Here is a 26049-nt window from a genome sequence, read left to right on the forward strand (position 1 = left end):
GACTGCCTTGCTTATTTCTCTCCCTGTCTAAGCATTAGCATTCACTGCCAAGCAATCTAATAAACTCCAAATGAACTGGTTATCGCGATAGACGCTTAAAGTGCTGTGTACAAAGACAAAATGCTGGGCATTAACATCATCCGATGAAAATTGAAATTTGGGGAGTGTTAATTTAGAGCTGAGTGATGTTGGTGGATGTGTGCAAATGTGTGTACCTTACTCCTCCTATTTGCTTAGCAGCCTAAATAAAATAAATACCAATACAATTCAAATTGTAGTTTAAGCTGTGAGAAATTATTGCAATGATCAAACGAGTGCTGAATTATTATGTTTACACGCCATGACTAGTATTGTTATGGACTGTAGTGGCTAATGGTGGCAGAGGCTAGACAGGCACACAAGCATATATACACCTACATGTGCACACACGTACACGCACACGTACATGTGCACACGCCTACACGCACACACAGACAAACGCTCATGCACATTCCTCTACTTGACTTACACCCCTTCCTCAATATCTGTTGGAATGAGGGTGTTTTTGTATAAAGACAGAGGAGGAGACAATATTTATTATAACCTCCTGGAGCCCTGGGGGCTCACCAGCTCATATTTCAACTTAATGTATTTTCACTCACAGCCTCACCGTCTCACATCCCCCCCCCCCCTGTCTCGCGCCAGCCAGGAAAACTTCAGAGGAGAGAAACAACAATGGGGAAGCAGGTGACTTCACGTTCACAGTCAGTCTCACCTTGGCCTTATCTAGCGCTTCCATATCTCAACAGATTAAACTGCCTAAATTAGACTCCGCTCTCCCCGGACGCAGGGAGACGTCCCCGGGGAGCCGGAGAGAAACGATGGGTTCCTGCTGGAGCTGGGAGTGCGGCAACAAGGCTCGTTGCGCAGGCCATTATGGGCCCTACTGTGCGGGTTGGGTGGGCCCCACCGTGCTGCTCTGCATCTACGGTTTCTGCTCCATGATGAGGCCCGTAGAGCCCTTTTTGACAGAGTTCCTCACGGGGGCTTACAAGAATCTCACCACCGAGCAGGTACAGTGCCGAGCCAGGAAATGAGAAATGTGACTTTTGTACACCCAGAGAGGCATTTGGGTATTATTCGAGTTTACGGTAACATTTTCCTCGAGGCATACAGCTAAGGCTATCATAGGTGTATGCTTTAAGTGAAGTGTCATCATGTTTTTTATATACATAATATAAATAATCCGCAATCAACTGAACTATTCAACACCTTCCTTTTGGGAATTCAAGTTTAACAAGTTACCTATTGATCCACAGTCAATTCTGAGAGAACTGTTGTTTGCTTGGTTTCAAAGCACCACAAGTGTATCTCACAAGTGTAATCAGCATCATAATCGATTCGATTACACATTTATTCCAATGTTATTGCTATCATTAATTACGGTGGTCAATCATTGTGTAAGGATATGTTAGATGCAGCATACTCTAACTCTATGCCATGGCTTTTGGCTGTTCTGACTTTGCTGTAAATACTACTTAAAGTTGTAAATACTTGAGGTGGGTAGACTTCCCTCCCACTTGAAATAAACCAATACATACACTGTGTATCATTAATAATTTAGTATCCCATCTTACACGAGTATCTACATTTCAATATTCATCACTTCTTTCATTATTCACCAACATGTTATTTGCTCCCCATACATGAAAGAACAGAGCACAACCGCAGCAAACCGATGTACGTACATAAATCAGTGAGACTAACATCAACAGATATGTTTACATGGCATTTGCTGAATAAAAGCTAGTAAGGTAAGTAAGGTTTTGTACAGACTGGGGGGATCAGGAGAGCACGAGCCATCATGCCTGGTGGCATTGGGAAGGAGGTGGGTGAATTCCTCCACACCGCAGCAATGACAATCACCTTGTAATGCAAAAGGCAAAGTGAGTGCGACTTGTTTGCACAAATGGTGGCAGGTGCGCTCATTTCGTGCTCACTGATCCGTGATACAAATTACCTTTTCAACTTGTGGTGCTAAGTGAGAGGGCACGGCTTAAACCTGCCACGATAGAGTTGATATTTTCCCGCCGGGGCCACCCATGCTAACAAGGTGTGCACTGTAAGGCATTGTGGATAAAAGTGGCCACAAAATAGCAAGATATACCTAAAATATATATCTTGTAGCGACCGTGGACGGGCCTGCTGCCAAAGTACAATATCCCTGTTGCAGTGGAGGCCGTGTTGTTTGGAGAGAATGAGGTCATGGGTTGTGTTATGTTCTTACAGTACAAGCAGACAAAGAAGAACCACTTCACTCTATTAAATGTAGTTATTGTGGCCACTTCACTGGGTGTGTTCTGGGGTCAACCATTGAAGCAAATTCTCAGTATTTGCTGATGTAGACCTATTTTATATTTTCGCTTTTCATTTTGCCCAAAAATAAACGTAATCTTGAAATTCTGCTTTACTCTAGCCCGCTGGCGAGAGTGAATGGCTACAGCTATTTGGATGTGATACTTGTTTAGCCTACTGCTAACTTTAGCTCTAGAGCTACTGCTAACTTTACTGCTAACTTTAGCTTTAGCTAAGCTAGAGTTAAAGTTAGCAGAAATAACAAAATATTTTATACCACTTCTTTTACTTTTATACTTCAGGTAACGTTACACATTAGGAAGACAATCTGTGCTACTTTCTTCCATGCATTATTTTGTTCATCAAGATCGTCATAAGCTGAAGCCATAATAATTCTCTCTTCCGTCTTCCATTCATATCAGTGAAACTATGAACAAAAATGTAATGATTGGGAGAATTTGACAACCAGATTTTTGCCCGAATGTGACTGGTTCTCATACTGTGACCATTTGCGCCTATTTGCATAATATTAAACCTTTTCAACCTTTGAATGATTCTCTCACAATGATCTACAAAATAGCGGTCTGCATGCCTCCCCCATACAGGTGACAAGACAGGTGTATCCTGTGTGGACTTACTCCAGCCTCATTCTCCTCATCCCGGTCTTCCTGGTGACAGACTTCCTCCGGTACAAGCCTGTCATCGTCCTCCAGGGCCTCAGCTATGTCGTAGCATTTCTACTGCTACTACTCGGCTCGGGCGTCCACTCCGCTCAGTGGGCCTTGTTCATCTACAGCTTTGGCACCGCAGCAGACGTGGGCTACTACTCCTACATTTACAGCGTGGTACAACCCAGCTACTACCAGAGGGTGACCAGCTACGCCAGAGGGGCCATCCTGGTGGGCTACGCTGTGGGCGCCCTCCTAAGCCAACTGCTTTTGTCTTTGGGTGGGGTGTCTTTGTACTGCATGGCTATCGTGAGTCTTGTCTCCGTCAGCGTAGCGCTATTGACCTCCTTTTTTCTGCCCATGCCCAAGACGAGTTTATTTCGAAGGGAGACGCGCTCAGGTGAGGACTCGCGGTCCAACCCGGAGAGCCGCGACTCTTTCGTCTGGATGAGAAAGAGCAGGAGCGCGGCCAAGTATGTTGGGAGGACGCTGAGGAGGCTCCTCTCGGATTGTAAGGAGTGTTACTCCTCTATGGCCGTGCTCTTCTTCTGCCTATGGTGGGCAATGGGGAGGTGCGGCTTCTACCAGGTCTCAAACTACGTCCAAGTCCTCTGGGTCTACATGCAGCCCCAGCATAACTTCACAGCCTACAATGGAGGGGTGGACGCTATCGCCACACTGTCAGGTAAACCATAGGGCAGCATTGACGTGTTTTTGCTGCCTTGATTTTACTTGACATTGACAATTTCTTTGTTAACAAGGACCTCACCATTAGGGAAGAACTTTGAGATCATTGAAAAGTCACACCTTTAACCCCTTGAACTCTGATTCCCCCCCTTTTATTTCCCCTTGAGTCGCTTCAGAGTAAGAAAAAGAAAACATTCCATACTGTACACATACTGTGTCACATCCATATTCTATATCGTTCCAACACTTCAGTGAAGCTATAGCTGCTCATACTGAGTGAACTCTGAGTGAAAGCCCAAGACGCTGCAACATTACATCAAGTGGGGGGAAAAAAAACTTGATGTCTTGTGCATCATTTCATACACATTTCGCTGTAATTCAGCCTGACATGTTTGGCATCTTTGAAAACCTTGGGATCTTGACTAGAATTTGAAATACAGCTCTGTGGGTTTGAACAAGGCTTGGCCACGTAACATGCGTTTCTAATGAGGGACCAGCAGGGCGGAAGAGGCTTAATGGCTTGTTGCTGCACTGTTGCGCCAAAGCCAATGAAGAACTGTGCAAATCCTGCAGGATAAATTCAGAATGGCCACTGCTGCATATCCGATTCTAATATAATCTGCTGAGGCTCTTGTAAAAACAATAATCAGCCCAAACATCATCATCTAATTTTATGGGTGTGTTACACATTCCCGCGAAATAAATAAATAAAAATAAATCAACAAACACCATCCCATTCTACTATCAGTATTTCACAACCCCCAATGCACACTGGACAATAAGAAGAGCATTAATTAGACTATTTAATTGCCTGCTCTCATCCCCAGATGGGCACAGCAGCTGCTGCTATCCAGCCAGTGCACTTTTATTGATTATAGTGCTGATACATTCCTGTATTCCCCAGAAACCAAAGGCAATTACTCTGTGTAAATCACATCCAGCTGTATGTCTTTCACTTGTAAATGGTTCCGCCCAACATGCAATCAAGCTGTAGGGCCCATGTCTGATATTTCCCCAAAGAGTTGTGTTATATTTTATTTTTTGCTGTATTTTTTCCACACTCACAAAACACCCCTGGGGAAAAAACCTGGTTAGAACCGATAGGGGGAGTATGAATATGGATTACCAAGATGATAAAATAGGGGTGAATAGCAGAACATAATTCACTGTTTTCATATTCAGCGTATTTATACACTAATGTCCCGGAGCTTCAAACACACCATTTTTTAGTAGCTCATTAGTATTAAGATAAAACCAAATGTGTATGCAGAAGAGACTGAGTCAGTTCTATTCAGTTGCATTGTTTTTGTATGGTATATTCCATGCACAGGGAGCTGCGGTATACCTTGACCCATCTGTTTGGCTCTGGGTCTAAAACAAGTCATTACAAGTCATTTGCACATCAAACATCTATTTTCGTTCATGCATAATTTATTCACAACTTTTTAGTCCTGCAGTTTTAATGTGTCTCCTTCCGTCTCGCGTTCAGAGAGGAAAAAACTTCACAACAGTCTTCAATGACATTCACCTTCTCATTTGGCTCCAGTCATGCTGTTCCCTTCCCCAGATGGAACTGGTCAGAGCTGTCCAAGGTTTTGCCATTTATAGTAATTTAGCATTAAACAACATATACGGAGTACATGTAGATTTAGGCTATGTTCACGCTGCGGCATTTTTTCCTGTGACATAAATCTGATGTTTTCTAATTAGTGTGAACAGGAAAAAGCTGCTTGGAGTCACATTTTTCAATTTAGATCTGGACCACATGTGCTACAAACTCGGATCCTGAGGCATGCGTCCTACATGTGACTTGTATTTGAAAGCTCATATTGGAATTTGTCAGTGTTGCCATGACACTTGCCTGAGACAATTGTTATAATTTTGGCACCCACGGCTGCTTGGCTGAAGCAGCTTTATCATGCAGGACAATGGACAAACACCAGTGGCAAGAAAGCAAGATAACCGACTTCATTGAAATTCAGTCAAAACTCAAAGGCACATACTGCAACTGAAATGTGTTCATAACAAGTGGGAGAAGCATATGCATGGGAACAGATATGACATCTCTTGTTATTGTTACCCTGCACATGTGCCTTTTTGACATCACTACCGCTTCATATTGGTATTGAAGATGGATTACATCCTATGAGCAGCAATTTGAAGATGAGAACATAGCCTTAGTTACCTATAATAGCTGTACCTGAACCGTTGCATTATAATGTAGGAACCAAATGCACTATCGATCCCATTCTATGAAGCTGTGCAGCTGGTTCCTGCCAATCCTGATAAGTCTCCGGCTGACCCTGCTGTGGAAGCCCGACTAATGATTTAGTCTCCATTTGCCCCCATTCTGCTAATCAGAGCCAGGGGGATTGATTAAGTACATCTTAAATACACAGAGTGGCCGGAGTGGTGCTTATGCCGGACTATTAGTGTTGATCGATCAAGGATGGACGACGAAACGAAGCAAACGTACAGGTCTGTAAAAGTGAACCAATTATACTCAGCCCCTGTTTATATTGCAGTGGATAAAGAGTGATGTGTCCATGGATCCATGTCTCGGTGGGATTGGAGACAGGAGTTTCCCCATTTACACCCAGCTACCTTTTATTGAATGTACCGCATGTTTTGTTTTTATTTAACCTTTATCTATCTAGCTAGTCTCACTGTGTTCAAGAATCTCATTTACAGGGGAGGCCCGGCCAAGACAGCAGCAGTAGTTACAGAAAGAGCGATAAAACGTGTCGCGAATACGCGGCGAACAATCTCACCACAAGTGAGAGAAAGAGAGGGAGAGTGAGGGGGATAGAGAAAGAGAGAGAGAGAGAGAGAGAGAGAGAGAGAGAGAGAGAGAGAGGATGGGAGAGGGAAAGAAAGGAGGGAGAAAAGACAAAAAGAGAGAGGGGACACAGAGAGTCCCAAAATAATCAGCTCAGTCAAAGCATCAACAATTTCTCATGGATTCATTGTCCCCAGTCCGCCACAGTTCACAGTCCTTCCATGGGGATTAAGTCTCACGGCTGTAGAGACAGAGGAGCTGTTTCATGTCTCAGGCTCGCACTGCGCCACTCTGTGGCTGATATGAGCAACATCAATTTCAGAAATGATACTGTCAGCAGTTATGGGTTACAGTTCAACAAACACAGGATTTTAGGGTTAAATATCAAAATCAGAGAGTAAATGTAATAATGCTCAATTTTTCTGCTGATAAAGATTTCATTGGTTTCATGTATAACTGATAGACATCTCCTTGAGAAGCAAAATTGACGCTGAAGATTTTCAACCACTAAAATGTATTCTGCTTTCACGCTATAAATTATCATCATAGCTCTCTCCAGAGGCAAAATTAATTTGAAAAGACACTTATATGCTCTTAGTTTTGACAGAGAAATGTTCTTTTACTGAAGCTCCAATGTCTAAAAATTTCAATTTTGTGACTGTGCTATTTGCTGATGGTGCATACTGATACCAATATATATGTGAAAGGCTTTATTGATTAATAGTGTCACACCTGTGTAATATCTGTGGGGCCCAATAAGCTTTTACCTTTACCTCATCCTCATAGTGGAAAAGTTTGGAAAAGTTTTCTAAAGGGGCTTAATCTCATATGGTTTGGTCCGATTTGTGGAAACAATTGTTTGGAGTTAAAGGATTCTCAAGAATAAGGGATGATAATATTCAATTACAGTTTTTTTTCCCCATAACTCAAATGTAATTAGATGGTAACAAAGTATGTGGTGAAGTATGAATATTGTCTCTATTTGCATTGGTTTATTTTTCTCAAGATGTAACCAAATCGAAAATCTGACCACAAAATATCCAGTTGAGGTCAGCTGAATGATACACCTGTTTTCCTCTCTGACATGTTATTGCTGTATAATAACACTATACTTACATTAATGATGGAGCTTTAATTTAAAGGGCTACCATGCTTTCCAATAGGAGCTGCAGCCTCCATTGCCGTGGGCCACGTGTCTCTGGAATGGTCTGTGTGGGGGGAGCTGGTTCTTGGGGGTTTCACACTCCTGATCGCAGGGGCTGTCTTCCTGATGGATCTGACCAAATCCATCTGGCTCAGCTACACCTGCGTCATCCTCTTCAAAGCACTTTACATGCAGCTCATCACCATTTGCACGTAAGAACACATTATGTATGAATGTAAAGCTGACCTGCTGCTGACTGCTTGGTGAATAGACTGTATTGTAAAGAATACTTACTTCCAATGTTCTTCTTGGCCTCTGCTCATCACTCAATCATTCTGAAGGATAATTTTTAGTGTATAGTTCAAAAAAGTGTCGGTCCAAAACCTGTCTACAGTTGTTTAAATCTGTTACACTGACTGCCAAGTAGAGTAGAGAAATCTGTATTATCCTCACTGGGGCAATTCATTTTGCAGCACAAAAAAAACCCATACAGAACATTAAAATTGAGTCATAAAACACATACTGCTAAAATAACATAAAAGACATTAAGATTTGGTCCTGAAACACAAATCTAGCTTAAAGGACATACAGTTTCAGTACTATAAAGTAGTTTGATTTACAACATGATGTAAATCAAATACAGGCCACAATGACACCAGAACATAAATACATACTTCTGCTTTAACCTATGCTAGCTGAAGCTAGCAAGCTCCATGAACAAACAACTTGATATAAGACCGCTAACTGACATGCATAACACCATATGGTTTACCAGATAGGCTATCATTCGCAAACTGACTATTTATGTAATACAGTGCCAGAATTATTGGCAATATTGATGTAGTTGCCAAAACTATATAACCAACAAACAACCAAACTTGTGTTTATGCTAAGCTAACAAAGCCAGAAGCTACTCTCTGTTTCAGCCAGGGACAATCATGGCCTTTCAAAATGGCAGACATCTTGTTAAACCTGTTCAACTCGGAGACAGGGTTAGGTTTAGGTTTAGGGTTAGGCATGTGGAATTAAACATGTCTCAAATAAACCCTATATAATGAATTATGGGTATACCTATTGCTAGCATTTGGAGTAACTTCAGTTTTTGCTTGGCGACAAGTGTAGCTAAAGGGTTATCATGTCTTTGAAGGCAACACTTTGCGCCCCAGTTTTCAGATAGCCAAGCAGCTGAGCAGGGAGCGCTATGCGTTGGTATTTGGCGTCAACAGTTTCATGGGCACAGTCCTCCAGAGTCTCCTCACAGCCGTCGTCATCAACACCAAGTCTCTGCAGCTCACCATCACCTCACAGGTACTGGAACACACACACACAATAATCACACATTGAGTTTAGGAGATGGTTTGAGTCTTACTGATTCATATACTTAAGGTGGTGCATATGCTTTATGTTACTTGTTTATATAGCTCTAGAAAAACTTAAGAGACCACATCAAAATTTTAAGTTTTATAGCTTATGTTTGTATCTGTAAAATCTAACTTTTTATATTTTTTCATGTACTATTTGACTGTAATTTCAAACAATAACCTCATTCAAAACATTTATTTGCAGAAAATTACAACTAGTCAAAATACCAAAAATACACACTCTCATTATACATTGAATAATGCAAATACAGCATAAAATTAACAATGTCTTTGCTTAGGAACAGTTCAGCAATTAATATTTGCTGGAGTAAACATGATTCTTTATCACAAAACATTGGGTATATGTACATTATTTGCTTAGAGAGCATGAGAGAAAGAGAAATACAGAGGGAGAGAAAGAGACAAAAAGAATGAATAAATGAATGAGTTCATCAGTTATTGAGTGATGAAACTGCCATGCACTGTATCTCGGTGAGAGCATCATCTACAGTGCAAGTAATCCTCACCTTTCTTGTCAGTTCTTCGTCTATGCCTCGTACTTTGCCGCCATCGGCCTGCTGTTCACAGTCAGAGGTGTGTACACTGCGCTCCGCATGAACCGCCTCTCCGCGGGCGACCGGCCAGAGAGAGCTACCAGCCTGCCCGAGGCCTAGGGCTCACGTGTGTGAAGAGTCTCGGAGACAAAAGGGATCGTAAGGATCTTTATCACAATTGTCATCATCATCATAATTGCGATCATCAGAAATACTTGAAAGCATGCGTCTCAGCTCCCTGGGACGCATCCAAATGTACATCCAGATATTCAGCCCAGCAAAGAGTGACCGTGAGGTGGACTGACTCAACAGTCGGTCACCTGTAGCAGTGGTTCTCAACGTGGGGTCTGGGGACCACCAGGGGTCCTTGAGGGGGTTCCAGGGGGTCCCCAGCAAATTGATGAATTGTTCGACTTCAGCATTATATCATTACAAGAAGTTAACACAATTAGAGAATGTAGAAAAATGATTATTTTCATCATAGTTTCACTGTTATCTCTCTACCTACAATACAGATAGTCATGGAATTCTGGACAAAATCATATCTAACAATTAAAATATTCTCAGATTTGGGTCCGAGAGACAAAATCTCATCAAATGGGGGTCTGTGGCTCTAATGTTGACTAAATTAGGGGTCCTTGATATGAAAAAAGGTTGAGACTCACTGACCTATAGGACTCTAACTGATCAACATGATTCTACAGAGGTGCTGCCACCCGCACTGTGGGACTGCAATCGCCGCATGCAGCCACTAGAGGACACTACCTACACAGTATAGAACCAGCATAACAGCTCTGTGGTGGTTCAGAGAGAAGACAGCAATGCTCGGCTATCATGTTGTCATGTTGTATGCGTGTATTTTACAATAAATACAATTTTGTTGCCAGCAAAATTGCCTGATTATTGGCTACTATGTATTTAGGACATTTTAGATGCCTCACCAGTTCAAATGCTGAAGGTGTCAAAATCTATTACATTGTTTCCCAAGCCTGGAGGAATTTTGTGCATGGACAGCTGTGCATTTGGATTTGATTCACTAAGTTTTCCATGACAGATATTTTTGGGATTTTTTTTGTTTGTTTTTTTAAGTTTTTACAAAATGACTCATGTCATCACCTCCTTGACCTTGTCCACACAATGCCTACCTATCATGAGATTACATGGACAAATAGCCCCATACATACATTTGAATGATTTTCTCTAACTCTTGGTTTTTGTCATGGTTGTGAAACTCCAAGTCTTTTATGGACACAATTTTGCAGCATACAGCATGAAATATAAGTGAATGAAAAAATGTGGGTAACCAGCTTTAGAACTACCCACTTTGTTAAACTGGGTGCAGTAACTCACCAATAGAATGATATTAAGACACAATAAATATCAAAGACAGAAGACATGTTTCTAAAAAAAATTCCCAGCATAGTGTTCTCAACAGAAATAACTTATGTAAGGTCTATTACAAATATATAACTTTCCCAGCCCTGTCACATCACATCACACAGTCAACATCTTATATTTATTTGTGTATCTGTGTGTGTGTGTGTGTGTGTGTGTGTGTAAGAAGACTAAACATGCCTGGAGAAAAGGGACCTTGTTAAAGCTCATTCAGTTCAATCAGTTCAGTGAATCTCAGCAGGTGGTTTGTAACCCTAACATACTGTGTGTGCATGATACCAGGCTATTAGGCATTTCTTTCCTCATATATAACCATCACACAGCAGTCAGCCAGCCAGATGAATGGATGGACAATTCAATAATGTCAAGTCTAACTTTAGCCTCCTTTAGAAGAGAAAGTGACCCTGCATTTTAAGTAGTGAGACGATGTATGTGCAGTCACGTCTGACCTATAATTGATAATTATAATACTGAGCTGATTAAGATTCCAGGGTGGAGACCAGTTAGCAGCTGTTTACTGAAATGAGCTGGCATATGTGTAGTATGTAGGGTGTAGGTTGCTTATGTATATGTTTGATCATATCTTGATAATGGCGTTTCTCTTGATTACACTTGTTTACGTGTTGTCAATAAGGCACAAAGTGTATATATATGCACAGTGCATGCATACATTAATGCATATGGTAGGCTATACATCAAGCCATGCATCAATATCTGTGAGTCCCCAAAAATTAGTAATAAATGGAGTAAATGGTGTCAAAAGTTATAGGCCATGTTATTTCCACACTGCAAAAAATGGCAAGCTTGGGAAAGGTATTACAGGATATTTTTAGTCAAATGATCTCACTGCATTGGCAGATGTGTTTGCTGGTTTCCATAAATGTCTCCATGTCTCCAATAAATGTCTCAATAAATCTCCATTGGATTCAGAACAGGTGTATTTTTTTTAAATAATTTGACTAAATCTATGCTGAAGTAAGGTTTTTAAGTCTTGATAGGAGAAAAAATGACTTGCCACGCTTGTCATTTTTTGCAGTGTAGAGCCTTCATATGTCCTATGTCATCTATATTGATATGATAGGTCTAGTGCACATTTTGTTACATTACTCTGCATCCAGCAAAATCAGTTTTTGGATCAGGGAAAGATGAAGAGAAGTGGAAAGTTGTGGTAGCCTGAGATGAAGTTTGAAAACCATTAGTGTGGCATACACAGTGCCAACCAAACATCACATCTGTCTTCCAGAACACTACGCAAAAGATGCTCAGTGGGTACAGGGCCGATAATGTATCTCTCTATGAAAATAAATCTGTGTCTACATTATGTTCTTTTTACAATCATATGACTATGACCTGAGATGTTCAAGCTTTTGTGTTTAAGCCTTGGAGCCCCTTCTATGAACAAGGCCTTACTATACAAATATGAACAAATCATATGTGACTATAAATACATGAAAATGTTTTTTATAAAGTTGGCAACAAAACACGAAAATTGAGCCCCAGAGGGGATGCATGTCCTGTACATTTTACAAAGGGCTGAGAGGCATCAGTGTATAATAGAAAAATCATCCATTCTGTACATAATGTTGCATCATCTATAACAAATGCAGGTATACAAACATAATAAATGTTTTTCTCAGGGCCTGCAGATAAAATGCATCACATAGAGTCCACCTTTTCAAGTCTTAGCATCCTCAAAATCAACAGAATTGTTAATGTACATTTCAGAAAAAAAAAAAGTACATTTAATTACATTTAATGGGTGAATGTAGGCATATTGTAAAGCGCTTTGGATAAAAGCGCTATATAAATGCAGTCCATTTACCATTTACATTTCTGAAATTTCACATTCAATTTCTTTCGTAAACACAGAGAGACCTTTAGCTTCTGGACGGGCTTTGTGTGACACACTTCTGAAACTGAATTATTCATATATACAGCATGTTATGGTAGAAAGCCAACTATATTTGGCACGGTAAACAGCAGAACGCAATACAGCAAGAGCTACAGTGTGACAGCTGTTTTAGCACATTCACTGTATATTTCATGGAATGGATGCTTGCTTATGTGAGTTCAAGCATTCACACACACACAAACCTCTGATTCGTAGATGGAAGGTGTGTGTACGGTTTATTCAGTTGGGGTTCAGGGTCATCCGTCTTACTGTCAGTGGAAGGAGCTGGCTATACAGCGTTCTCACAGATAAAAAAAAAAAAGGAAATAGGCTCATATTATCATGACTTGTCTATCATACCATCAGCATTTCACCATATAAACAGCAGCCACACACCTTATTGAACTTGGCTTAGGTCCACACTGTCATCATCCTGTCTCCTCTGAGGGAAATAAAACAACCCGCCCTTCACTCTGGATGGATATATTGGATATGTGGCAGATGTAGTAGAGGTGGAAGTCATTAATCGATGCGTTTATCTTGTAATATTTTCATTGACGCATTGCATAGCGCGCAACAGGTAGGTCTACACCCCCCCCCCCGCATTTATTAAACACATCCTGAAGCGCATTGGTGACATCGCTTGCCAAATTCTCAATGGCTGCAAATGATTATACAGAGTGCGGAGACAGCAATACAACCCAGAGGCAGTGATGAGTTATGATCGTCAATGTGATTTTATCTCAATGTCGTAAATTACTGGGAGGGGAGTGTCTTTTTTTTTTTTTTTTTTTTCCACAGGATCACGAGTGCAGCTTCTTGATCTTGGTAAGAGACGCCGATCAAAAAGTCACATCGTCCCTGAGTGCGGAGTGAGTCATCATATATTTACAGTACGGGAAGAGTGAGGCGAAAAAAGAGTGAATTTTGGTCTACCTCGCTCCGTTTAGTCACATTTCTTAAACGAATATACCATGTTTTTTTAGAGAGTCACCAAAATCATCCATGTGTCCCCAGTAGATCGTTGGTCCACTCCTCCATGCTAACACTTTAGCATACACTAAGAATTGGATTTTATTATATGGCCTGTAGGTTAATAAATTACATCATTAAGTCAATATAGCTGACGTAGCCAGGTTTATTATCGGAAACTATTTCAGTTGAGCAACCATGTGATTTATAGCTTTATGCAGTCTCCCATCACCCACCGCTTTCAATTCCTCACGCTCTCAGGTAGGGAAAGTAGGCTTGGTAGTTCAAAACAGTATGTTATTTTTGTATCATATTTTGTATCAATTTTACGCCTACACAAAACTGACAAACTTGGTCACATTTCATTTAACGAATACTTACTATTTGGCTTTAGAGCTGCAACAAGTTCTAATTTTCTCACTTTTGAGATAATGCTAGTGGTGTACTGTCTGGCATGGAGCCTACTATCACTCAACATAGTGTATGCTAAAGTGTTTAGCGTGGAGCCTACTATCACTCAACATAGTGTACGCTAAAGTGTTAGCATGGAGCCTACTATCACTCAACATAGTGTACGCTAAAGTGTTTAGCATGGAGCCTACTATCACTCAACATAGTGTATGCTAAAGTGTTAGCATTGTAGTGGGTGTTAAGTATTGATGGTGTCTGATATCAAACAATTTAGAATTAGTTTCAATAGAATTTAAAGAATGGGGCACCAGATAACAGACAAATCAATTGGTCTCATCTGAAGGAATGAATTCCGAGCTTGCTTGAATTTAAACCCAGACAATAAACACAAGAGAGGACTTTATGTGAAAGAATATATTTATTTCTACTAAAGCACACTCAATAATCAGTGAAATCAATAAAGGCATATGAGGTAGATACGATTGAAATGTGGTGAATGAGTAACATGAATAAATGCGTTTATAATAGTAATGAGGTAATCAACACACAATGGTATAAATTGAACGCTGGAGGATATGACCCAGCTAAGAAGTGGGACCAAAGGCAATAATATCTGAACACTGAACAAGCTGAATAATCGATAACGGAGTTATAACTGATTATGCACAGACTTGCAGAGCGCTGAGTTACGAATCATAGGGAGACACTAAGTGGATGAAGTGGAGTGTCGGGTAATGGAATAACTATGTGTAGTGCATGCGTGATGCCCAGCGGACAATGACCATACATACGCCACAGACGGGGACTGGAGGAAGAGGAGGCACGCAGAGTCTGGGAGGCTGTGAAGAATCTCAGCTCAGCGGGCCTGGTAGGTGATGAAGATCCAACGACGATTCTGGGTTGAACTCGGCAGGGTCACAGCGGGGCAGAGCAGGCTGCACACTCGGGTTGGTGGTGTGTGGGTCTCTCAAGGCTGACCCACTCCAAGTTCTGGATAAATGATGTGCTGGTCTCTCAAGGCTGACCCACTCCAAGTTCTGGATAAATGATGTGCTGGTCTCTCAAGGCTGACCCACTCCAAGTTCTGGATAATTGACGTGTTGGTCTCTCAAGGCTCTCGCCGACCAGCGGAGTTGTGTAGATTCACTGTAACGTGTTCATGACCACGTAGGCGTGAAATCCGCGTTGGGCATGTGTGCATGTGGTTTTGTTGTGATGTGTGAGGGGGCGTGTGTGTGGGCTAGTGTGTGTAGTGTTACAGTGGGAAAAATCTCATTTCATATGCACAAAACTTAAGTTTTGCCTCCCAGTTCTATGCAACATACTTTACCGTCATAACATTAACCTGATTGCATTCAGCGCACATTACTGAGTATTTTAATATCAAACATGGCCATCTAAGCCCCATGTAAAGATGCAAAACACGAATACTATGAATAACTATCATATAAAACATCACAGTCACACACAAAATTACAGACATACATTAAAGTCCATCACAATGTAATATCCAACTTTTCATGAGTCTGTATCACAGATTTCTTCTCATTTTGGCAACATTCCAATGGTTGTCATTTCAGACTCTCTGGAGCCTAGGGGCTTACCAGAGACAGGCTGTGTGTTGGTGTTTTATGGTTGTTTACTGAGTCTGTTTCTTGGTATCATCCATGAAGAGTGAAAATGTGAGTGATTTACCAAGAGGTCAGTGACCTCCTTTATGATCCAACCACTTTCCTGATCTGTTATCAGGGAAGAGATTCACACAGGGTGCAAGGCCCTTCCAGATGTGTGATGATGATGATGATGATGAAGGTGTATCCACTACAGCATGGAGCCTGCTATCACTCACCATAGTGTATGCTAAAGTGTTTAGCATGGAGCACCGCATGCACCAAATGATCTACTGGGGACACTTGGATGATTTTGGTGTCTATGTTCCATCACTTAATGGGTAAGTTGACCAAAGGGGCAATCTCCAAAGTTCTGTGGCTTCACAAAACTTTGCCATGCCACAAAACCATGGCAATTTTATGGGCTACAATTTTACTGTATTTTCAGCTGATTCGAGCTCAAAGAACTACCATTCACTTCCTATTATCACTCCAGCATTACTACCATTACTGTAATACTAGGACTAATAGCCACTGATACTTTTCCCACAGTGGGAAGTTTCTTTACAGAACAAAGCACAACCAACACACTGCTCACATAGACATGAAATACATCAATGACATACAGAAACATAACATATTAAAGCATACAATAACACATTAATTTTTTCACTTCAGAGCATCACTAAGGCTGAGCGCTTCACTTTGTTCCCCTTGTGCTATACTTTGACGAGTTCTGACCTTTATTTTACATTCTGTTTAGTATCTATACTTGTTCTCAGGTTGAGATATTTTAGATTCTCTTTTATGTCATTCTCACCACAGTTCAGTTATTTGTTTGTATTTTTGAAATAACTCACTTTTATGTTCCAAAACAATGTTGGGTTTTGGTCAGTCAGGGAGTTTAGAATTGTACTTTTTGTTTAACCCAGTTTAGCTATCTTTGTTTCTTGGCAGTGTGGGTTTTTTGTTTATTATTTTGGCCTTGGCCACCCTGAAGCCTGCAAAAGCTTCCTGGACTTATACTGAACAAAAATATAAACGCAACACTTTTGTTTTTGCTCCCATTTTTCATGAGTTGAAATAAAAGATCTAAGACTTTTTCTATGCACACAAAAGGCTTATTTCTCTCAAATTTTGTTCACAAATTTGTTTAAATCCGTGTTAGTGAGCACTTCTCCTTTGCCGAGATAATCCATCCACCTGACAGGTGTGGCATATCAAGATGCTGATTAAACAGCATGATTATTGCACAGGTGTGCCTTGGGCTGGTCACAATAAAAGGCCACTCTAAAATGTGCAGTTTTATCACACAACACAATGCCACAGATGTCGCAAGTTTTGAGGGAGCGTGCAATTGGCATGCTGACTGCAGGAATGTCCACCAGAGCTCATGTTGCAGCATGATAATGCTCGGCCCCATGTTGCAAGGATCTGTACACAGTTCCTGGAAGCTGAAAACATCCCAGTTCTTGCATGGCCTGCATACTCACCAGACATGTCACCCATTGAGCATGTTTGGGACGCTCTGGATCGGCGTACGACAGCGTGTTCCAATTCCTGCCAATATCCAGCAACTTGGCACAGCCATTGAAGAGGAGTGGACCAACACTCCACAGGCCACAATCAACAACTTGATCAACTCTATGCAAAGGAGATTGCCACTGCATGAGGCAAATGGTGGTCACACCAGATACTGACTGGTTTTCAAAAAATGCATATCTGTAGCTCTAGTCATGTGAGATCCATAGTTCAGTGCCTAATAAATGTCTTTTTTCAAGATAAAACTGCACATTTTAGAGTGGCCTTTTATTGTGACCAGCCCAAGGCACACCTGTGCAATCATGCTGTTTAATCAGCATCTTGATATGCCACACCTGTCAGGTGGATGGATTATCTTGGCAAAGGAGAAGTGCTCACTAACACAGATTTAAACAAATTTGTGAACAAAATTTGAGCGAAATGAGCCTTTTGTGTGCATAGAAAAAGTCTCAGATCTTTTATTTCAACTCATGAAAAATGGGAGCAAAAACAAAAGTGTTGTGTTTATATTTTTGTTCGGTGTAGATTCTCGTCAGAGGGAATCACCTATCTGTGTCAGCTGCTGGAGCCGTATATTGCCAGTGCGACACATCAGAGTTGTGCGCTCACAGTCCCGCAGACCCTATGCATTGTCCTGCGCTACTTTGCCACGGGTAGTTTCATGTATGCTGTGGGAGATGCAGAGGACCTGAGCAAAAATACAGTCTGCAGCGCAATCCATAAGGTGGCACATGCGCTAACAGAGCTATTGGATGCCATTATCGTGTTCCCTGGGCACTTGCCCTAGCAGTCCATAAAAGAGGGCTTCTATGACATAGCAGGTACACATTAACCCATTTGACTACTTGATCTATACATAATGTAGACCCTATGAGGTATACTGTTGCATATTAAATGTAGCCTACTCCTGTCATAGGGTTCCCCGGAGTGATCGGTGCCATTGATTGCACCCACATCCCCATCTCTGCACGTCTGGGTGAGAATGAAGCTGATTATGTGAATGGCAAGTCATTCCACAGCCTCAACGTTCAGGTAAATCTTGCAATGATAATTTGCAATGCACATTTTACATTCAATTTGCACATCAATAGCAATATCCTGCCCCAAGTTTGAATTTCTATCCCACCTTGCTGTTATCCCACGTATTTGCATGTAGTACAGTACCTTTATATTCCTATATTCAAATTCCTTGTATGTAATCTGATTCTGATATATATATGTTTGGTAATTCACACACACACCTCATTGTGTGTGTTTTAGTAAGTAATGCAGTAGCCTGGATAATTAAGGTCATTCCCTCTTAGCACATATGGAAATATTCACACAGCACAGGTGTCACAGTTGGACTATCTTTCACTCCACCATGGGGTCCTTTCAAATGCACATTGATGCTACATTGACCTTAATGCTGTTATCATGTGGAAGTATTGTTTACCCCAAATGCTTTTGCAGATGACCTGTGACCATCAATGCATGGTCACCAGCATTGAGGCAAAGTGGCCTGGGTCAGTCCATGACTCCCGGATCTTCATGGAGTCTGCACTGTGCTACAGATTTGAGCAGGGTAGGACAACTGTACATTGCATATCATTTTGTGTTATGTTCCTTAAACTGCAATTTATGATACTGATCGTGGCAATATTCCCTCTTATCTTCAGGGCTGTTCAGTGGAGTGCTGCTAGGAGATGACATTTGGCATACTGAAGGCCCGCTTCACCTGTCTACGTGGCCTCAGAGTGGCCCCAGACCGGGCTTGCAGAATAATCACAGCATGTGTTGTGCTCCACAGCATAGCCACCATCCGGAAGGAGAAAGCCCCTCCTGTCAACCCACAGCCCCCTGGTGTTGTGGACCCCATCACCCTGGACCACCCTACTGGCAGGGCTGTGAGAGAGGCCTGAACACACACAAAGAACACACCTTTTTTCTTTTAATTTATAACTGTTTATTCTGTAATCATCTTTTGTTCTCCCGTTCCTGGGAACAAATGGAAATAAATTTTAGTGTAATTGTTTCCCATGACTGGAACTAACTTACGTTGCTGAAGTACCTTCTTTTCGTACTCCAGTTTCTCCACCTCGAGTTTCACTTTTTTGATCAGATGTTTTCTTGTACTCTATATTTAGTTTTTTGTTCTCGATATCTAGTTCCAAGGTCCTCTTGTACAGGGACCTCACATTGTCTGCTCCAACCTGACACATGTACAGCACACAATACAGTTGCTTTAACATTTAAGCATTGTCCCTTTGCAGGGCTCACTTGAAGGAAGGTGCAAATGTCACATTGACTACCCTGTTTAAATTAAGGTTAATTCATTACCACTTGTGATGCTCTTGGCCTAGAAGTGGAGGCCACAGGCTCAGGGGGAGGAAGATTTTTCTCTTCCTGCAAGATTAACATCATAGCAATGGAAGCAATTGATTCATTTTAGGACAGAGAGCACTTGAAGCAGTTATTAGTCCCATGTGCAGACCACCACCAATAGCGAGTAATTGGAGATAAATCAATTACAGCAAAGTGTCCACACTCTCACCACCTGTGTTGAGATGGGCAAGTTGAACACTGCATAAAACGGGCCACCCCTGGAATCTGATTGACCATCCAAAGTGCCACCCCATTATCCTAAACTATGATTGGCTATCTGCCCAGTCAGAGGCAGGACTTAGTTTGAACTGTTTGACGTTTCGTTTATAGGTGCAATTCAGTCTTAAAGCTGAGAGGCAGTAATGCGCCAGAGTGGTGTCTAGCCTGCCAAAAACCCAGAGAAGAATAAGAATAAGATATTGTTCAGATCTTGTAAATCTGTCTTATGTAACTTTGTAGGCCTGAGTAAGTTTTGCATGTCACATTCATTCATGCATACATAATTAAATGTATTGTGCAAGATATAAAGTGACATGTGTCATGCGACTATTACAGTATGAAAAGAAATCAGAACATTCAGGATTTCTTCAAAAGAAAGAAAACCAAAACAGCAGAGCAGGACAGGGGGACTCACCATTGTTCCGACGGCCCATTATTCCGAAACCCCAATAGTCCGAAAAATGTCCCATTTGTCCGAGAGCCCGTTATCCCGAAAACAAACACCCATTGCTCTGAAGGCCCATTGCTCCGAAAATACACACTCTCCCTGCAGTTAGAAAGATTCATGGGCTGTGGTCGAATAGTCTTTTTGCTTAGGAAGGTTCCTAACTGAGTGAAATGACCCGGAATAAGTGGCAGCCATGATAAGAGCTGTTCGAATTCTCTAAATGCTAAGAAAGGTGCTCCAATGCTTCCTTACTTAGCTCCTTTAGCATAGGATACACTGGACCATCCTTTACAAAAGGAAAGGAGATAATGCCGTCCCACAATTCCTTGCGGCATCAACATTTAAAGCGACACACCATCCGGCCGTTCACGAAAACAAACAATCAACATGACCGAAAAGGGATGTAGATCATGTACGTTACCGTTGCTTATTAAGCATTTCCATCTTATGCCATAACTTGCTAATATGCTTATATGTTCTGAACTTTCGACAATATGTTAAACCCAGAGGCGAACTATGAACGTTACGCTGCTGTTGTAAAATGATCAAAGTGAAGTTAACGTTGTAGCGTAACCTATGCTCAGTTTGCATTAGTTATTTCTTCATTCTGAGCGTTGTTGTATTGCAGCCTTTAGGAATGTCATTCATTAATTTTACTTCAGTCACAGATGCTGAAACCCTTGCCTTAATAAAGGCAAGGGTCAAACTGGATCACCTCTTCAGCGGGAAGAGAAATGCAGCCAAATCAGGCTGGGAGTAAGTATTTGTGGATGACAATGTTGTTATCATAAATGGGTATGGCGAATTAAGCTAATTCAGACCTACAGGCAGGTGGTGAAGGAAATGCGACTGGAGGGGCAGACTGCCATGCAGGCGTCCAAAAAGTGGGACAACCTAAAAACCAAATACAAGGTAAAGCAAATCATATGGCTGGGCACTGTGGTGGGCTAGTGTTTGTGGAGATTATGTTGTACAATTAAAACAGGCTTACATTGGCTACCCCAGCCTTCTATATGGAAATGTAATGTGCCAATTAATTAGTCATCTACATATTTGATTAACTTTTCAACATTTGAGGCGAAAGCAATTATGAGTAGCCACAAAGTAGAATGGCTAGTAACAGTTAGACTATTGGTCACTGTGCATTCTGCCCCAACTGCCCTTCCAGTAACATTCTGTTATCCATGGTGTTAATAGGAGCTGAAGAATCCCCCCACCGGCACAGGCACGGACAGTGGTGAGGCAACAGCCGCTACTTGGCCGTGGTTTGATGCCATGCATGAGGCACTTGGGGAAAGGCCGTCCATTCAGCCTCCCATCCTCGTCGTCATGCTCGGTGCCAAACCATGGCCAGACTGCTGCTGAAGCCTCAACCTGGCCAGGCCCTGGATGTGAAGGGCCTTCACATCCAGGGCCTGGCACAGATAGTGAGGAGGAGTCCTTCACCTGCTCCCAGCCACCCACTAAGAGGGGTGGGGGCATGTTGGCCTTCCTTAAGAAGCAGGCCGAAAAGGAGGAAGCAAGGGATGCGGCTCTACATGAGCAAAATGAGAGATTTCTCAGCCTTTTTTCTGAGCTTGTTAAAAAAAAATAAACTCTAAACTTTGAGTCCTGTTGTGTTAACTGAAAGAAGTCAAATACAAAGCTCTTCAGTTGCTGAATGAATGGAATAGTATTGAGCAACACATTGCTTCAATCCACAAACAAAAACCTAGCCCACCTGTCAGAGCTGTCCCCGACCACTGCTTAATTCACTGTACTGTGCAAGCCCCTTCCTCCCACCTCTTACAAGATGGCCAATAGCAATAGATGTCAGGAGCCCCTTCTTCAGAACTGTCACCTAAAACACATGAGATTTCTGCTGTACATGCAACATAATGTATGTTCTTTACTGTGATGCGCATTGAAGCTAAATATAATGACCATGCAGATGAAAAAAGGAATCTAGCAGTAATGGCACACATGTAGGCTATAAAAGCAGGACATAGCCACCATGTTGTCCTATTTACTAAATACTTCCATTTACATTCAACATTTATTTAGAATAATTTGACCAGTTGGAACCCCTTTACCACTGGTTTTACAGAGAGTTAAGTGTTTCTTAGGCAGCCCATGGTCTTTGCATCTCTCACAGAAAGATCCACTGTAATAAATATGACAAACACTGTGTGAAAGAAAAAGTTCTTGATTTATTAATGTGCAAACAAAATGAAGAAAAGTTCTTGGAATTATTGACTGAAACCAAAATGTAACGGAAAAGCCATTTATTCACGTCACAAAATGAAGTAGTCATGATCCTGCAGAGGTGCAGGACACTGGTTTGGGGCTGACACTTGTGAGCCAGTCTGTCCCTGTAATGCTGACCCCCATGTTCATCCCCTTGCATAGGTGGTGGTGGTACTGGATCCTCTCCCTCAGCCGGCTCCAGAATGTCCCCAGCAGTGAAGCAGATGTTGTGGAGCAGTTCACACACTGCGACGACATTTGGAGCAAAAGTGTGATCCACTTCCAGGGCTTTGAAGAAGATCCCTCGCCACCGTGCCTTCATCATGCCAAAGGCCCTCTCTATGATGGATCAGGCTCTGGCATGGTGAGCGTTGAAGCGCGCCTCTTCCCCTCACTGGTTCCTGGTATGGGGTAATGAGGTTGACTGGTGCAGTCAGACATGGGTATCCCCCATCCCCCAGGGTGAAGTAACCAGCTGGTGGGTAACAGCCCCTGACAAACACTGGACTATTTCGTAGCACCCTGTTGTCATGGACTGAACCAGGGTAACCAACAAATATGTCCAGAAATTTGCCAGTGCTGTCACAGATTGCCTGAAGCTGGATAGAGTGGAAGAGTTTCCTGTTCAGGTAATATTGTGCATGTGGACCATGGGGAGCCTTGATAAGGACGTGCCATCAATGGCTCCCACACAGTGGCTGAAGGCTGGGCTGTTGGCAAGGTGTTGGAAGCCATGGCCAACTTCAGCACACTGTGCCAGTGTGGGGAAGTGGATCACTTTGTCCAGGAGGGACAGGATTGCCTCACACATGCCATGTACGATGTCAAACACAGTTGTCTTTGGCACATCGAAGACCCGGGAGACAACGGTGTAAGACAGTCCATGTGCCAGCCAGTAGACCACCAGGAGGACCTCCATATACTTCTCCCAGCCATGGGTCTTCTCCCTCCTGAGAAGGGCCATCAGTGCCTCAATAGATGGCCTAGACAAGCGGTAGTCATAACGCATGTCTTTTGTTGGATCTAAATAGATCTGTACTAGAGGGACATTGGTGTTGGGGGTGGCGTAGATTTTGCTCTTCTCCTGTAAGAGACAAAATAAAGTGTACATAGAATAAAGTGTGAATACATAACTAGTGTGCTGTTTTTTTCCTGTCTTGTTTTCATTTTTAAACCTAATGATGCATTATCCTTGTGTAAGGCAAAACATAACAGCCATACTGTATTCTACATAGGAACACATTAAATATGCAGGAACAATTTCAGTTATGCTTTGATGATATGTTCTATTTAAGCATGTTCTGTGATCTATGTTCAAAACCCATATCAGCATCCTCTTACCATTTGTGAACACAATGCCATGAGCCTCCGCAGTCGTACCCTCCTCCTGTGGATGTCCCTTCGGTTTCACTGTAAGGTGAGCCACACAGCAGCAGCAAGCTCCATATCTCTCATTTTGTTGTATAACGCTGATACTCCCCAGCTGCCCTTTTATAGGCCACTCACTGAAGATAGGCTCATCAAGATATATACTACTCAGCTGGGTAGATGGGTTATTGGCCACATGATGTTTTCCAACGAGGTCAAGGAAAAGTGGTTAGGAATAGGAGTTAGGACGTATTTTTTTGACTATTCGACCGCAGCCATGGACTGACCCAGGCCACTTTGCCTCAATGCTGGTGACCATGCATTGATGGTCACAGGTCATCTGCAAAAGCATTTGGGGTAAACAATACTTCCACATGATAACAGCATTAAGGTCAATGTAGCATCAATGTGCATTTGAAAGGACCCCATGGTGGAGTGAAAGATAGTCCAACTGTGACACCTGTGCTGTGTGAATATTTCCATATGTGCTAAGAGGGAATGACCTTAATTATCCAGGCTACTGCATTACTTACTAAAACATACACAATGAGTTGTGTGTGTGAATTACCAAACATATATATATCAGAATCAGAATCACTTTATTGCCAAGTAGGTAATCAGATTACATACGAGGAATTTGAATATAGGAATATAAAGGTACTGTACTACATGCAAATACATGGGATAACAGCAAGGTGGGATAGAAATTCAAACTTGGGGCAGGATATTGCTATTGATGTGCAAATTTAATGTAAAATGTGCATTGTGCATTGCAAATTATCATTGCAAGATTTACCTGAATGTTGAGGCTGTGGAATGACTTGCGATTCACATAATTGGCTTCATTCTCAACCAGACATGCGGAGATGGGGATGTGGGTGCAGTCAATGGCACTCTGGGGAACCCTATGATAGGAGTAGGCTGCATTTAATATGCAACAGTATACCTCATAGGGTCTACATTATGTATAGATCAAGTAGTCAAATGCCAATGCAGTCAGCATGCCAATTGCACACTCCCTCAAAACTTGCGACATCTGTGGCATTGTGTTGTGTGATAAAACTGCACATTTTAGAGTGGCCTTTTATTGTGACCAGCCCAAGGCACACCTGTGCAATAATCATGCTGTTTAATCAGCATCTTGATATGCCACACCTGTCAGGTGGATGGATTATCTTGGCAAAGGAGAAGTGCTCACTAACACGGATTTAAACAAATTTGTGAACAAAATTTGAGAGAAATAAGCCTTTTGTGTGCATAGAAAAAGTCTTAGATCTTTTATTTCAACTCATGAAAAATGGGAGCATTGCAAATTGCAAATTCATTATGATATAGGCAAAATGATATTTAAATCAGGCAGTTGGTCTTGAAAAGCGCCTTGGTCGATTTGAAATTAATAAACCCAAAACAAAAAGTCCTAATGCAAAATATGGGAAAATACATTTTTAAAACAGATTTATTTCATGTCAGAGCTATGTGGTTCAAAGATGTTGGACCAACGTGATTATTTTACCTTTGATGAAACTTTTTACTTTTAGTTGGGCCTACACATTTAAATTGGATGGAAATTCTGCCCTTAATTTAAATACCTGTCGTCATTGTTTGGTTATTGTCAACGATGCTAACACTAGGTTAAATCTGTCTTGTGTAACTTTTTAGGCCTGAGTAAGTTTTGCATGTCACATTCATTCATGCATACATAATTAAATGTATTGTGTAAGATAGTGACATGCGTCATGCGACTATTACAGTATGAAAAGAAATCTGAACATTCAGGATTTCTTCAAAAGAAAGAAAACCAAAACAGCAGAGCAGGACAGGGGGGCTGACCATTGTTCCAACGGCCCATTTTTCCGAAACCCCAATAGTCCGAAAAATGTCCCATTGGACCGAAAGCCCATTTGTCCGACAGCCCGTTATCCCGAAAACAAACACCCATTGCTCCGAAAATACACACTCTCCCTGCAGTTAGAAAGATTCATGGCCTGCAATCAGTCGGCCCTGCCTCCTAATGTTTCACACCCTCTTTCCCCGGTTGATTGGGAGCATCATATGGCTGTCGGAACTGATGTCCGG

General features: G+C 41.8%; 1 protein-coding gene and 2 pseudogenes across 1 annotated transcript; 2 read left to right on the forward strand and 1 right to left on the reverse strand.

Moving 5' to 3' along the window:
• The first annotated feature begins 860 nt into the window (after positions 1-860).
• LOC139667528 (thiamine transporter 2-like) lies at positions 861-9647 on the forward strand. Its single transcript, XM_071547010.1, has 5 exons — positions 861-1052; positions 2940-3687; positions 7632-7824; positions 8779-8920; positions 9513-9647. The coding sequence occupies exons 1-5, from the start codon at positions 861-863 to the stop codon at positions 9645-9647; spliced, it is 1410 nt and encodes a 469-aa protein (XP_071403111.1).
• A 5326-nt stretch (positions 9648-14973) lies between these two features.
• Positions 14974-19249, forward strand: LOC139667525 (putative nuclease HARBI1; annotated as a pseudogene).
• A 3403-nt stretch (positions 19250-22652) lies between these two features.
• LOC139667526 (uncharacterized) lies at positions 22653-25822 on the reverse strand (annotated as a pseudogene).
• Between the last annotated feature and the right edge of the window lie 227 nt (positions 25823-26049).

Source organism: Centroberyx affinis, unplaced genomic scaffold, assembly GCF_046629955.1.
Source record: "Centroberyx affinis isolate AG114_WGS23_722 - 3 ecotype Tasmania unplaced genomic scaffold, CSIRO-AGI_Caff_v1 ptg005594l_1, whole genome shotgun sequence".
NCBI classification, from domain to species: Eukaryota; Metazoa; Chordata; class Actinopteri; order Beryciformes; family Berycidae; genus Centroberyx; species Centroberyx affinis.